Consider the following 16,935-nt stretch of genomic DNA (forward strand, 5'->3'; position numbering starts at 1 on the left):
TAAATGACGTAAAAACAAAAAGACCACCACCAATCGGATGTATGTACATGTATGTATGACAAATTATTATAATGTTTCTATGCTTATGATTCAACACATCACTCAGGGGAGGATCCAGCCATTTTAAAAAGGGGGGGGGTTCCTAACCCAGGACAAAGGGGGGATTCCAATTACATGTCCCCATTCAAATGCATTGATCGTCCAAAAAAAGGGGGGTTCCAACCCCCGGAACCCCCCCCCCCCCTCTAGATCCGCGCCTGTCACTGCAATGCTGGAATTTTTTTTACAAGACAAATGTATATTTATACTGGGCATAACTACCAGCGTTCACTGAAACTTCTCAAAGGCCAGTCCCTCCCCCTTTTGTTGGAAAACAATTGGTTTATTATTTGTAACGGGACATCTCTTATGACAGTCAATGCCACCCTTATTAAACGTTCTGGGTCCATGATCATCACTACCTCAGGTCAACATCTCGGACTTTATACATAAAATTTGTGACCGTAAATTTTTTATTTTCACAAAATTCACATACAATAATTTCATATACATGTACTGCCAAATAGCGATAATCTAGAAACTGTCAAAATGTATGTTTAACCAGACACAAATTACAAAAACTCAACAAATTATATAAGTGGGCTGCAAGGCATGCATGCAATCTGTCTGAAATGCGGATGTGCAATCTGCATTTCAATTATATAAGTGACTAACGGGCTTAAACTTGGTGTGAAGTCTGTTAACGGCCTCCCAACAACAATAAATTAAAGAAGTATATAACAGCTTTAAATTAAACCATTCTGATTTTCCTTTAAAGCTTCGTTAACCTGAATATTGGAATTTAAAAAAAAAAAGTATCAAACAAGAGACCATTTTTTACTTCAGTGATCTTCAGTGCCATAAACTTCATAATATTCGTCTTAACTTTTTAAATGAAACAGAACAACGGTTTAAACATAATTTAGTGGTTTAGATACTAAATCACAATTTATTTGCCTTATGTCTTCTAAAGATATTTTCATACTACAGAAACTCGGAGAATTTTTGAAAAATTTAACCTCTTATAGGAAAGTTTCATTAAATGATAAATATATGTAGTAATGCCCCGTGACACCTACCCCATTCTTTACCTAGTTATATTATTTACACTGTGCTATTGTGTGTCTTAATATTTTTTTTCTATAACATTTTGTCCTAAACATATTGAACAAGTTGCTTTCTTTAAAAAAAAGAAATGCAATCGTAAACCCAAATGCTTGTTTGGCATTATATATATATTAGATAATTGTTTAATAAAGATGTATTGTCTTATATTACTTTTGTTGTGCATAAGAATTAGAAACTGAGATTGCCTGTTTAGTGGTTTAAATAATGTAATACCGGCTTTACACATCAACGTATAGATCCGACGTACGTCGGCCGAGGTAAACAAAATCATGCACGCTACCAAAACGCTAGTAATGTTGATGCATTCAACCTGTCAATCATATCTGTATCGTGTGCACAACGAGCTTAAAGCGTGTATTGGGTGTGCGTAAAGCGTACCTTAGCGTTTCTCCTAGTCTTCCTACATTCCCAACTGCAGGTCTGTCTATATGTGAATGTTTGTCAATAAGTCTGTCACATTCGCCCGTCTGTTTACATGTTTACCAGTCCGTCTATGTCCACTGGTTCGTCTACATGTTCACTAGCTTTGAAATAGCTTTCGGTAAGTGCGATTCTTTCAGTGATTTGTGTCTATTGTTTTTATGTAAGTGATTATTGTGCACCGTACCCATAATTTTAGGGACGCGAATTGCAACTGATATTTTACAGTTTTTTCTTGCGATGTGTTGTCCTTAAGGTTTGGTTCATTTGGGAGGGTTGGGTTTATGGCCACCACATTGTTTATGTGCCAATGTCCATTCTAAAGCCAGAAACATGTAGTACACTCATGTCTGGTTGTTGTTCATAATTCATGTCGGTCAAGTTGTTTTCGTAAATTATTTTGTTATCAATAAGGCTGTTTAGTTTTGTTTGATTTTTATTTTTAAATCTTAATGGTCGGGGCATTTAATAGCCGACTAAATAGTGGTTTTTTTTTTCATTTTTGGGGGCCGCTCGGTGGCCTTTAAAGACTTACTACCACGTCATTGTAACTCTGGTTGGTATTTGTATCATTAGTGCTGGACCATGGTCGATCCTATATGCACCTTTGAGGCAGGCGGGATATTTTTGTAGATCTTGTACAGCTCAAACTAATGTGAGTAGTTCCTGTACTTCTATGTCTAGTCCCATGTTGCATGGTTGGAGAGGGTGTAATATCTTCTGTAGGTTTGATGAAGTTTCACCCGTATCGGACTTCTTTTCCTAAATGAAAGCTTTAAGGCGACGAGTATTTTTGTATGCAATGTGCCCTTAACGTGTATAAAACTTATCTGTAGCGTTTTCAACGCTCGTGTAGCGTGTAAATTATGTGCGTGCAGTTTACAGGTATATACGTTTGACAAACGCTTGAGCTGAATGATTTTTTTTATGTTCCATTAAAATTTTCCTGAAGTAAAAGCGTTCACCAAGCGTATACCTTTGCATTTCGACGTACTTCAAACTTATGGAACGCGTGTTTAAACGCTTGCGTAGAGTTCCTCTGGTGAGCAACTAAGTTACGCATACGATGATACGGACTTTGTTAATTTTCTTTTTTGACTGATTGTTTTACATTGTCATTTCGGGGCCTTTTATAGCCGACTATGCGGTACGTGCTTTGCCTGTTGTTGAAGGCCGTACGGTGACCCATAGTTTGTATTTCTGTGTTATTTTGGTTTCTTGTAGATAGTTGTCTCATTGACACCAAACCCGATATCTTCTTTTTTTATATTCGATATCTTATCGCCGACCTGGTTAAGTCTGCCAAAAATGCATGCATGATTCATTTTTAGGTTATCAGTCGTAATCAAAGTGGCACATTTAATTCGTTGTTTCATTGCTTGAAGTATCATTTCTTACATCTGCATGGTCAAATGTGTATTTTTTTAAAATAAATTTTAGATTTAGATTTCAGTCACGGTTATTTTTTCCCCTTCATATTGAATATCTATACTTATCAGTCGCATTTTAATGACGAAAAGGATTCAGAGGTTATTAAAAAAAAGTAAATAATGTTGCAATATTTAAACAAAGAAAATAACTTTAAATTTGCAATATTAATGAAAATAAATACGGACATAACTTTCATAATTAATTTTAACGTTATTTTCAATAAACGATTTTTTTTTAAATCCTCGTTTTTACACCTATTTGAGGCACGTATTTATGATTATATTTCCATGTCCTTGGTCTATCGTAGACGTAAAATTTCAAAAAGTGCTAATACTTTTTTTAAAGATATTATTTTTAATTGTTCTCGTTCAAAATATTTTATTTTTTCATATTCAATATCTATTTAATTTTATTTTTAATAACCATTTTTTTTTTTATTAAAGTTGCAATATTTAACCAAAAAAAATAACTGTAATTTAATCATATGCAAGAAAGACTTCCCTTTAATTTCAGTATAAAAAAAATAAATAGCTTGCTTTTTACAACATGTACATCTTCACTAAACGTAAAATCTAAAATAAAATGCTACTAAAACTCTTTCTAAAGATTTTATTTTTAATTATTCTCGTTCAGAATATAAAGCGCATTGTTTACATGAAATCTTATCTCATATCTAAACACAGCTGGTTACATCGTTTGACTAATTAAAATACTACGCATGTAGGTTAATATTAGCAGCTTGTAATCGTGTGCAAGAAAATATTATATCATAATAAATTTCAGATCATACGTAAAATATCTCTATAGCAACTCAAGATGCTAATGCATATTCAACAGATTAGTAAGCTATTGCGCATGCCTTTGAAGGGTGGTCATAGCTATTGCGCATGTATTTGAAAGGTGGTCATAGAAAGACCAGAAGTGTTCCGACTAACATCCGGTGTTTCGAAAGACTACATCACTCGTCCAATATATACTGCGTAAACCCTCAGGGGGGTTTACGCAAATCACTTGTAATCATTAGTATGTAATCAATGCTGATTTTATGCTCCTTGTGGGCGCTTTGATAAAATGTAACAATAATTTTGTTTGTTTGTTTGTTTGTTTGTTTGTTTGTTTAAATGTGTATATGTATACATGTGTATATATTTTTCTCTGATCAAACCAAACAAAACGATGTCCAATTCACAAAACAGTACAAAGATGAGATATTTGCAACCGTACATAGCAAGTGTTGTATATTGTGGTTCTATCTTTTTGAACTTTTTAACGATTTCTGAACCTTGGGATATCATATCAAATATGGTCTCTTTCAACAATACAGTAAAACAAAATTGGCAAATATTGTCAACTGAATACCCCACTTGATTTTTATTTTCATTTACAATAAGTTTGGAGTGTCAACATTGAGCATATAAGCTTTCGTGGGAAAAAATGGTTGATTATATAGGGAATCACTGAAGCATGACATGAGCCCCACCCCTTAGGTCAGTCATCGCCCTCCCCCTTTATGAAACTGAGTTCTGGATCTGCCACTGGTGAGAGATTCGTAGTATAATATTCATGGAAATTAAAATAGACCTCACCCAAACACAAAAGTATATTGAAAACAAAATAAATCCAAGAAACCTCAATGATAAAACTTTGCCTAGGTTTCAAGATTTTACAACAAACATAATATAGTTAATAGGAAGACATGGAACTCAGTCAAAAAGTACAACTCAGCATTATGGAAATTCTTTTTTATTATAATTACTATATTTGCCTTGTGTCGTTGGAATGAGAAATACTACTTTGAATGATTTCATTCATTTTTCCGATGCCTACAAATGTTGACCTTATTTTTGTACAACGTTGGTAGTTTAATATAGATCAAGTTTACATTTTGTTTTGGTTGACCAACTTTTTATATTTACTGCCCATGAGCATGTATTATATTAATATTTAGTAATAATCTCATCAGGAAAATCATTCATATATCATAATCTCTCTAATATGTATATAAGGACTCTTTTGATCTACAAATGAGGATTAGGAGTTAGTTTCACCAAAAAGCTTACGACTAAGGTTTTTCTTAAGCATACTGAACTGTTCATGACTTACGACCAATCCGCTTAGTCGTAAGTTTTTTTTTGGTAAAACTGACACCAGGATAGGATTTACAGAATAGAGAATAATGAACAAAAAATGCAGAATAGAGGCAAACAATATATATAAAACAAGACGATGTGTCCAAAGTACTCGTACTATAATTTTCCATGTTCAATGGACTGAAAAATTCGGTAAAAATCTAATTTTGCATTACAATAGAAAGATAATACCATAGGGAACATGTGTACTAAGTTTCAAGTTGATTGGATTTCAACTTCATCAAAAACTACCTTTACCAAAAACTTTAAACTGAAACTCGCACTTTCATTTTCTATGTTCAGTGGACCGTGAAATTGGGATCAAAAGTCTAATTTGGCATTACAATTAGAAAGATCATAAGCAAAAGTGTACTTAGTTCAAAGTTGATTGGACTTTAGCTTCATCAAAAACTACCTTGACCAAATACTTTAACCTGAAACGGGACGGGCGGTACAACGAACGGACGGACGAATAGACGGTACAACGGACGAACCAACAAAGGTGCAAATGCGTAAATGTTTGCTTGCTGAAAAATTTATTACTGAACTACATGTTACCACATAATATGTGAAAACAAGAGGCTCCCATGAATGAATTTCTCACCATTCTTCTCTCAATAAGTTATTTTATTATTTATTTTTTACATGTGCAATCAGTTATGTTTGCTTATTTGTAAATCTTATTTAGTGATAGTATTATAGATCTTCTATATAAACTAATATTTATAATTATTGTTCACAGTTCGTACCTATCATATATCTAGTCTGATTTTTTTTTTTGCTCTATTTAATTTCCTCTATTCATCACAGTTTTTGCAAAAATGGACAAAGACCATATTTCAAGTGCAATAGACGAAATGTGGCCATGTTGTTGTCCTAGTGGTTCTTATCTTCTTCTTTTTTTTATTTTTGCTTTTACAATTTCTGTCTGTTTATTACAATATACCTACAAAATAGTAAAAATCATCTTTCAAGGGCAATAACTCATATATCAGGTCAATTGCTGATTTTTGACCATTTGACTTATTTGTGAATCTTATTGTTCTTGTTATTCTGACTTTAAATAAGATTTCTCTCTTTCTATTATAGTTTTTAAGATAATAAACAGTTGTTTCATAGGAGATAATCTTAGCAACAGTTAGTAGACGACACACATCGACAGATGACAGAGGCTAAGTGAAATTAGTAGCTCACACTAGTCCTTTGGCCAGGTGAGCTAAACTTATTATTTGAGAGGCAATAACTCCAAAATGTGTTTTCCGATTTTTCTGAAAATAAAAAAAAAAAAAATAGACCTTTCCTATTATCATTGACAAATCCTTCTCAGTTTTGCTCTATTGCGGTTGTTTTTGAGATTTTATACAAAAAGCTACATTTTATGCTGTTTTATTTTTAGCAACTGTACCCATGTTTGTTGATGGATCAAATCTCCAGATAAATATTTTTTAATAAGATACCCCAAAGAATATGCAAGTAAAATTTGGTGACATTCAAAGGTTTTGTTTTAGAAAAGAATATTCCTATAGGCTATAACCAGTAAACTAACAATTTCTGCAATGTACATCTGTTAGAAAATTCAGCTGGTTGTTCATTTTTTCTATTTTCAGTTTCACTATACCTTTTATGGTTTCTGCAATTGCAGCCAAAAAAAATTGATTTTTGACTGACAACAACATCCAAGTGATTGAAATAGCTCACATGAGCCTTTGAGCAAGGTGACCTACATAGAGTAAACAGATCACCATTTCAGGGCAATACTACTATAAATTGTCTTTCAACAAAGTTTAACTAACTAAATGCTTAGATCTTGTCTTGCTGATCAATATAACATAAGGTCTATCCATCTTTTATAGTTTTCAAGATAAAAGTAAACTAGAGGCTCTCAAGAGCCTGTATCGCTCACCTGACTCTACTTGGGTTTTTGAAATCATATAAAAAAAGATCAAATTTGGCTACAAAGTAACAACACTTGGCCAGCACCTCATTAGGAAAAGAACATTTATGCTATGTTTGGTTTCACTCAATTCAGTAGTTCTCTAGAAAAAGACTTTTGTATGCATTTCCCATAGGGTCCTATTTTAAACAAGGTCACCCCACTGGTGGCCATCTTGGATGTTGGATCGGCTACAAAGTAACAATACTTGGTCAGAACTTCATAAGGAACATTCATGCTATGTTCGGTTTCATTCCATTCAGTGGTTCTCTAAAAGAAGACTTTTGTACGTTAATCCCATTGGGTCCTATGCTAAACTAAGTCTCCCACTGACAGCCATCTTGGACGATGGATGGGCTACAAAGTAACAACACTTGGTCATCATCTCATAAGGAACATTCATACTTTGTTTGGTTTCATTCCATTCAGTGGTTCTATAAAAGAAGTCATTTGTATACATTTCCCATAGGGTCCTATGTTAAACTAAGTCCCCCCTGGCAGCCATCTTGGATGATGGATCAGCTACAAAGTAACAACACTTGGTCAACACCTCATAAGGAACATTCATGCCATGTTTGGTTTCATTCCATTCAGTGGTTCTCTAAAAGAAGTCATTTGTATGCATTTCCCATAGGGTTCTATGTTAAACTAAGTCCCCCGCTGGCGGCCATCTTGGATGATAGATCGGCTACAAAGTAACAACACTTGGTCAGCACCTCATAAGGAACATTCATGCCATGTTAGAAGAAGTTCAAAATGTAAAAAGTTAACGCTGACGACGACGGAAACCAATTGATGAGAAAAGCTCACTTGGCCCTTCGGGCCAGGTGAGCTAAAAATGTATGAAAATTGTATAAGTCATAAAAGGAGCATGAACACAAATAAGGAGTTGGCTTTCTTTGTTTTCTTGTTCACTTTTAAAAAACTATTAAACAGTTTATTGTCAGGATCTTCATTCAGAATGACCGGTACCAATTGCAACAATTTTATGAGAACTCATGATCATATTCTAATGTTTTTGTCCAAAGTCCAGTGGTTGCTGTTATTAGTTGTCTGCCATGATTGTTTTTGTTGAAAGATATAAGCTAAAATCGTTTCATATTTTGACATCCAGTTTTCATGAAAAGTCACAGTCACACTTTTATGTATAAATTTAAACATTTTCTGAAGCCTTATACCTATATTAAACATATTAGGGAAGGAAAATTAATGATTGCATAATTAACACTGCTGAATGTTTTCCCCAAAAAGAGATTTATTATATTTTTGTTAAAATTGTTTATCAGATATATATCTTTCATGTTGGATACATCGTGGATAGCCAGCATTACCTGCTTGTAAATAAAAATGAAAATCAATGGTCATGAGACAAAGGCATCATGAAACAAGAATGTGTCCAAAGTACACGGAGGCCCACTCGCACTATCATTTTCCATGTTCCATGGACTTTGAAATTGGGTAAATATCTAATTTGGCATTAAAATTAGAAAGATTATACTATAGGGAACATGTGTACTAAGTTTCAAGTTGATTGGACTTCAATTTCATCAAAAACTACCTTGACCAAATACTTTAACCTGAAGCGGGACAAACAAACGAACGAACGGATGAACGAACGAACGGAGCCACAGACCAGAAAACATAATGCCCCTCTACTATCGTAGGTGGGGCATAAAAAAAAACTTTATAATAGAAATTAGAATATAAATGTTGACAAATAACTACTTTACTGTCTTTTATTACAGTTAACATGTAAAGCATTGTTCATCTTTTTAACATGTTTAACTACAACTTTTTCTGAACTCATCAGAAGTAGGTGAACATATTTGTTCCTTTCTTTCATTAAATGCATTCTATTTTGATACTATTCACCACCATATTCTGTACATACACATGTCTTTTAATCGATGTTCATTCTCTCCAGTTATACATTAAGTTGAGAATTACTTTGAAAATGTCCTGTCATGTGAAGGAGGGTGTTATCTCTTCAGGAAATTGAACCACTGTTTTTGTACCTTCGATTTCTATTGATTCAAAGATATATCGTCTACAACATCGACATTCTTGTCCACATTTTTCTGATCCACATTTAGTACATGGAAAATGGCATCCTGGACAATTCATACTTAAACAGTCACAAATATCATTACTGTTTTCTAGGTATAATCCTAATTCATCATACATTTGGTTCTTTTTTATACTGAAATATAATAAAAAAAAAAGGTGTCAGATGTCCTTTAGGATTTACGAATATGTCTATTATCTTTCCTCTGCTTTTACATTTTTATAAATTTCCTGTTTCAAAAAATTAAGGATTTTCTTGTACAAGGAATGGATAACCATAGCCGTATTTGGCACAATATTTTGGAATATCTGGCGTATTAAGTTATAATCCTGGTAGTTTTACTTCATAGGGAACCTATTCAAAATCAAACAGAAATATCTCTGAAGAAAGGAATCAAACCTTGCAAAATTAATATTTAAAAATAGTTTTCTAAATCCTTCCATGTGTACAATGTGTGTAATTTAATTATATTACAGTCAGTTCAGTTTTTTAAATACATGGTTTTACACGTCTAGTAATTTTGGGGCCCTTTATAGCTTGTTTTTCGGTGTGAGCCAAGGCTCCATGTTGAAGGCTGTACATTGACTTTGACATTTTATAAATTGTTATTTGGATGGAGAGCTGTCTCATTGGCACTCATACCACACACGTACATCTTCATATATCTATGTACTTATATAAAACATGTTAACATTGTATACACAAATAATTTCAAAAATGATTTAAAAGGATAATACTTAAACTAACATTGCTATTTATAGTTTTATGCATTATTAAAAATGCATGTATAATCAATGGTGTCCTGGCTAGCATTTCACAAAAATGTGTATGTTAATCTTTCTTTTCATGCTTGTCAATAACTTGTACATTAAATAGTTAATAAGGATTTAACCCTTTTTTACATAAGATTGTAGATTCAATCATAAATTCAGATGTGACAATTGTTATTTGCAAGTAAAAATTGTAGAGATTTAATCTGTGGAACAAAAAATGCAGTTTAAAAGTAGAAAATGTATATCTTTTTATTTTAAGCTGTTGCTATCAATCTACGATTGCACATAACTGGATTCATCTGAATAATAAAATAAACATACTTTTCTCTGTAAATTCTTCTGTTCATTTTCCTCATTTCCCTTGCACTTCTCTCTGGGTCAAAATTATCCATAAATTTTCCTGGATTTGCAAAGGAAAGGGATTTTAACTCCTTTGCTACAGTGTTGCTCTAAAAAGAAAAGATCAGATTATAAATTAATCATGACTACTTTGAATGACAATATTAGATTTGTTATAAATTCTTTAAAAAGTACAAAACTGTTGTGAACACACATGGCAAAATGTGAAGTTCCTGGATATTTGGTATGCATTATAATCATTATCATACTGTGGTTACTTACAAGTTGTTAGGCTGTCACTTACACAATGTACATTTGTAGTTTAATGGGTGATTGCAAATGTGGAAACAGATCAGGTGCCAGTAATTAGTTTAAAGGTGATAAAAAGTTGTCAACAGATCATGTGGCACACTTTTATGGTAGGTCATCATGGTCATGTTCATTTGAATAAGTCATGAAAATGATATTTGTTCAAACAGAATAAAAAAAAAAAAGAAAAAAAAAGAAAATATCAAGAAAAGAAAATTTAGAAGTAACCTTTAAATATTAAGGTTCATCATAAAAAAAGTAATAAATATGGCCGTATTCCCACCATATCCAGAAATCAACGCCACTTTGCTCATTTGAATTTTATACTAATAAAATCGGATACGGGTCACGGAAATTATATTGAAATGATAGGGATTTTTGAAAAAATGTCTATTTTAACTTTAATTTAAAGTGATAGACAGGTTGCCGGGACAGAAAATAAATATACATAACTATATACACCATTTAAACGAAACATAATGACTGTCGTTGCAAAAATCAAGGTTCCTGAGCTATTTTGAAAATCGAAGCGAGAGGCTTTTAACATTGCAGTATAAAATACAGGCTAAAATGGCTGAAAAGTCAAATTTGCAAACTTCGTGTTGAAAATTGGCTAACAAGGTCATTAGAAAAACAAGTTGCCGGGGTGAAACTTGAAACTTGGATGTCCAAAGAATAAGCAAGTCCAAACCTTGTGTGTGTAGTCGTTGAACTCTAGGTTCCCACGTAAAGTTAAAATACCAACATTTTAAGAAGAATAAACTCACGAGAACACGAAAAATTCACTTAATTTGCGTTCATTGTTTTGATTTTGACCGCCTGGCAACTTTACGGAAATATCAGAATCATTATAAACAAGGACTCTGTGACGGGCAACTTATAATATCCGTGTTTTAAAGATTTTAACAATATCAAGCCAGTCTAGTTCAAACTATATAATCACATGGTACAATTCTCATTTACATATTATGAATATTAATTAGCAAAAGCACTACTAATTTCTGGCTATGCCTCAAAAACTATTCTATGAACAGACTTACCTGTGCAGTTTAAAAAGTTTTAAGACCTGGCATCCACTAGATATATAAAAGTTGAATTTATTTTGCATATCAGAAAGACCAAATCGTTTTTGGATTTATATGGGCATTTTTTTCTTTCCTACAGCAGGTGTAAAAATAAACAAACACCTGAATTGCATTTGAAACTGTCCACTCAGTTACTAACTTTAACTAACCTGTGGATGTGTAGATTTCTATTGTTCATGCTAACCAATGACAATCAATACAATACAAACCAGTTATCACCTGAGAGGGAGCATCTCAAAGTTGAATCCCAACTGCAGAAGAAAAAAAATGCCCATGTAAATCCAAATACGATTTTATCTTTCTGAAATGCAAAAAAAAATTCAACCTTAATATACATATATCTTTCATATTAAACAAAGGATACCAATGGATTCATGACAAAATTGTGTTTTGATGATGGTGATGTGATTGTAGATCTTACTTTACTGAACATTATTGCTGCTTACAATTATCTATATCTATAATGAACTTGGCCAAGTGATACAGGGATAAATATTTTGCAATTTACGGAAAATTGTTAAAAATTGACTATAAAGGGCAATAACTCTTTCTTCCATAAATTAAAATGATAATGACACCTTTTGACGCCTGTGTAGTACCTCAGTTGAAATGCTTCGACTACAAAATGTCTGCATCAAACTTTAAAAAAATTGTATCCAATATGAAAAGGATATTCATGAAAATTATCTGACTTGAATTTCATTGATGAAATATTGGTTTTCACAATGCATTAACACTTTAAGACTGATGATTTTTTTTATCTCTATTTATAATAATATTCAAGGTATTAACAATTACATCCCAGCTCCTTTGTTCTAACAGGGGTGATCTGAGCCAGATCACCCCAGTTTAAGTTTCATTGTTATGCATGCTTTCCTTTGTTCTGTAACATTTTGGCAGGAATGTCAAATCCAGTATAAAACTTATAATTAATTATACGGAGAATACTATCTATCAAAATTCACGTAGGAAAAATCCAGTGTATATGCTGGGATTCGAACTCAAGACCTTTAGCATATCAAGCCACGACACATACCACTTCACCAGGACGACTGGATACGAACTATCAGAAATTTAACATACTTAAAGGAAGCAAGATATTTTTATAACTGGGGCGAGTTGGCAGACCTTTACTCAGTGGGGTTTCAACCCTTTTCGTTAAATAAATGAGTTGTCAGACTGATTGTTTAATTTGATTTTACACTTTTTTAAAGTTGGGCGAGTTGGTTACAAGAGAGGGGCGATTTTTTCATAAAGTGGCGATATACATGTAGTGTAGGCCGATTGACCAGTGGGGCGAGTTGACATTGTTTGATATCTACTCATCGTGTTAGGGGATCATAAAGGGTATACATTATATAATAATATATAAAGTATATTATAATGGTTGTGTGGCGTTCTAATCCAGATTTTATGAATTGTAAATGGTTTTTCGTCTAATCTAAAACAGCTGGGATGTAAAACAGTTATCCCATTTGGACTTGGTGTGTCAGTGTAAGATCACCCTCTGGCCTCCGGCCACAAGGATGATCTTACACTGACACACCGCGTCCTTATGGGATAACTATTAAAAACAGCAAAATTTCAATAAAACTACCAATTCAGGGGCAGCAACCCAATAACAGGTTGTCTGATTCATCTGAAAATTTCAGGGTAGATACATGTACCTATGGTTAACCTAGTTTAGGAGATAAATGTAAAGTATTTAAAGTTTTGCCTTCCTAAATAAAGACTTTACGATATTTGTCATGTTTGTGGAAGAACAAGATAATCAGGGAGTCAATAAACTGACAAAATTTTAGCATCCCTCTTGTATTAATTAAAATCTATCTTTAGATACTTATTGCAATAAAGTTGTGAAATTAGACAAGTAAACGTATAAAAGTTTTGTACCAGTATTGTATACCAGTATTGTGCTTTTTTTTTTAAATAAACAATATAGGCAATTAATCTTTTATTAAAGCTGTCACATATATGCATAATGAAATTAACATATGACATGACCATTTTATTAGGAATGATTGAGTTTAACTGATGATGCCATAGATGTTACACTGTGATTGTCATCAAATAAAGTTTTAAATCTTCAGATGTTTTTTTCTTAACCATTCTGTCTCAGCATTTTAACAAACTCTGTACTTTCTTCTATGTTTTCTTTCAGCTCTCTTTTTCCAAGATTCATGTAGTATATTTTAGTGAATTTTATATTGACATATTGTATCATCAGCATTGGTATTGTCTATTTCTTCTTCAGATGTGATTTCTGCAACCCCTCCCCCTTCCTATATTGGTATTTAGGTATTCAGTCTCTGTGGACTTTCTCTAATGCTTACTAGATTACAAGCTATTTCAGATAGCATTTGTACAGCTATCTTACTGTCAGAATGTTGGTCAAGTATTAGTATTTGTACCAGTAGATATACATGTATCTGCTACTAATTGTATTGTTCATGGTTCTGAATCAACTGCTTCAACCCTTAACATTCATGTAGACAAACTAGTTAATTTGATTATAACAAGGTTCCCCTAGCAACTTTTTATAATTAATGAATAATATTGATATCTTTTGTTGTCAAAGATAAATAAGAAAATAAAGACAAACAAATGCATATGATCTTAGGACACAAAAAATGTATACATGTATTAAAATATCTGTCAAAATATGTGATGGCATACATGTAAATGCTGAATTTATAGTGTTAAAGTCTAATAATTTACTTGAATTTATTTAATTATTACTCAGATAATAATATCAGATTATTACATGTCATTTTTCATATCGCATATATTATCAGCCCTAGGTTCAATATCAGCCCAAGAGCCGCATGGCTCGAGGGCTGATATTGACAGAGGGCTGATAATACATGCGATATGAAAAATGACATGTTATGATCTTTTTATCATATGCTTCAACAGTAGAGAAAAATAACAGATTCATATATTGATCCTTTTACGTGGTTCCCGAAAAGAAGTTGAGAGAGTAAAAAGTCCACGGACGTCGGACCCAAAATTAGATACATTCAATATGAAATCTTTCGATCATATACCTCAACAGAGAAAAAAACCCACATTTTAATATGGACGAATCGACAAAAAATAATAATTCAACAATATACATCAGTGGCGGATGCAGGAATTTTCGAAAGGGGGGTGCTAGCCCAGGGCAAAGGGGGGGTGCAGGGGGGGTGCAACCATATGTCCCAATTCAAATGCATTGATCGGCCAAAATAAAGGGGGGGTGCGGACCCCCGGAACCCCCCCTCTGGATCCGCCACTGTACATAATGAACATTGTTTGGAAAAGTCAACTTTTTAAAATTAACTTTCTAAATCATGTTTCAGAAAAACTTAAAAAATGCATTTATTTAATATATTTTTTTTTAATTCAATTTTATTATTTTACACAATTTACTTTCCAGTATTCAAATAATTGTTTTGTACACTACTTTGTAATGTTTTTCACTGAAAACGTAGCATTGAGGTGTATTTTCCGGAATTTACCGAGTATTACCGGAATGCCATGTGATAACGTTACGGAAAGGCATGTGATAACAATCGAAGCATGTGATAAACTTTTCATATCAGCCCGCTAAGCACCAATTCGTAAAATATGGAGTTTATGTTAATTTAATGTTATTATCATACAGTAAAAATCATATGTTATTTAGTCTAAGTATATGATAACAAGCTTTTATTTTATTTTATCTTTATTGAATTAAATAAAATATAGAAATATGATAAAATTATTAGCAATTGTTTAAATAATAATGATGTTATGAGTTAATTTCAATAATCCTTTATTTGTGCAAGTGTAGTCATGCAGTCAGGGGACTTACTTAAACAAGTGATTTTCTAAATCACTGATTCAAGTAACATTATTTCCATAAAGGTTGGAAGTTAGAGTTGTCTTTCTTTAATAATCACCTATTTAAGTAGTACAAATAAATCACTGGAAGAAGTGATTTAATATTAGTGTAGCTTTAAATATAGAATACTAATGATCCAGGGACTAATTATGTTTCTAAACTTATCAGTACCAACATCTGTGTTGTCTAGGATGACCAGGTCATTTCAGGTGATGACCTTGTACTGAATCTAGGATAATGACATAAAAATCACTTGTTTAAGTATCAGACCTCAATTTCCTTCCCAAAAATCACTTCTTTAAGTATCATTCTTTTAATAACCCCCACTAATTTCAACACCCCCGAACAGTGAAATTTTTATCGCGAACAGTAGAATTTTATTACATAATCTGAAAGATGAAACCTTGAACTTCACAGGAAAAATACTCCCACTGCTTTGAAAAATCTTTTAAGAAAGTATCAGTTCATTATGTAAAGCCATTATAATAGCATTTTTTTCAACTAAAATAGAATTTTCAGGTAAATGATAGCATCAAAGGCATAAACCTTGGTACTTAAAAGAAGCAAAAAGTTCATATTTTTTTAATTTTACTAATTAAAAGATGTTATCTAAACCTATGTGTTTAAAATTTTGAAAAAACTACAAAATCCCAATTTGTGACAAAACCTCGAATTTGCTACTCAAATAAGTGATTTAAAAATCACTTATTTCAGTAAGTCCCCTGACTGGTAGTAATGACTTTTAACTGGTTGTTAATTGATTTCACAATTATCCTCTATAATCATTTTTAGTTCATTTAATTTCCCTTTGATCTTCAATATAGTCTAGTCAACAATACAACTACAATACTGGTATATCAGTAATGTACCAGTATTGCTGGGTTTTTTTTATAAAAAGTTACAAATTATATACTGGTACAAAATTTTTATACCAGTATTGCGATCACCAACTACAGGAGATCCAACGTCAAGTAAAAAAAAAATCGTAAATTGTTGTCGGCTTTGAACCTTGTTCATGCAACAAAAACAGGAATAAAATGAAAATGAAATGGGAATTTAAAAAGGGGAGGTAAATTATTTGTGGTCACTCTTTTACATATTAATTCGCCGTTTTAATACTAGTATAAAAAGGTAAATGAAGTACCCAAGGATCATCATTCGAATTATTCGAATTTGAATTTCCATCAATAAATTGTCTGCTAACGTCATCTACTTCCATGATTGTTGGTTTTAAATTTCTGTCTGACGATTTGCTCCGGCTTCTGGTCGCCATTATTAATTATTGGGTAGTGCTAAAATGTGATAATAACTTCCGAACTGACCATTTTGAAGTCGGGAGGGAACGTTTGTCAATGCATATTTGTTCCCCCTAACAAATGTTCCACAGGAAACTTTGTTATAAACAATGTCATAATATCT

General features: G+C 32.5%; 1 protein-coding gene across 1 annotated transcript; it reads right to left on the reverse strand.

The window, feature by feature from the left end:
• Positions 1–8,802: 8,802 nt before the first annotated feature.
• Positions 8,803–16,816, reverse strand: LOC139520224 (ARL14 effector protein-like). Its single transcript, XM_071312710.1, has 3 exons — positions 16,661–16,816; positions 10,240–10,367; positions 8,803–9,280 (listed from the first exon to the last, which is right to left on the reverse strand). The coding sequence occupies exons 1-3, from the start codon at positions 16,787–16,789 to the stop codon at positions 9,043–9,045; spliced, it is 495 nt and encodes a 164-aa protein (XP_071168811.1). The 5' UTR covers positions 16,790–16,816; the 3' UTR covers positions 8,803–9,042.
• Between the last annotated feature and the right edge of the window lie 119 nt (positions 16,817–16,935).

Source organism: Mytilus edulis, chromosome 4 (assembly GCF_963676685.1).
Source record: "Mytilus edulis chromosome 4, xbMytEdul2.2, whole genome shotgun sequence".
Lineage (NCBI taxonomy): Eukaryota > Metazoa > Mollusca > Bivalvia > Mytilida > Mytilidae > Mytilus > Mytilus edulis.

Bases quoted from the DNA above. Each gene is read 5' to 3' on its own strand.
- LOC139520224 (XM_071312710.1), bottom strand. From the start codon at position 16,789: ATGGCGACCAGAAGCCGGAGCAAATCGTCAGACAGAAATTTAAAACCA. The intron at 10,368-16,660 runs GTACTTCATTTA...TTTTCTTTTTAG, and splicing joins ATTCGAATGATGATCCTTGG to AGCAACACTGTAGCAAAGGA. The intron at 9,281-10,239 runs GTATGTTTATTT...ATTATATTTCAG, and splicing joins AGAAGAATTTACAGAGAAAA to TATAAAAAAGAACCAAATGT.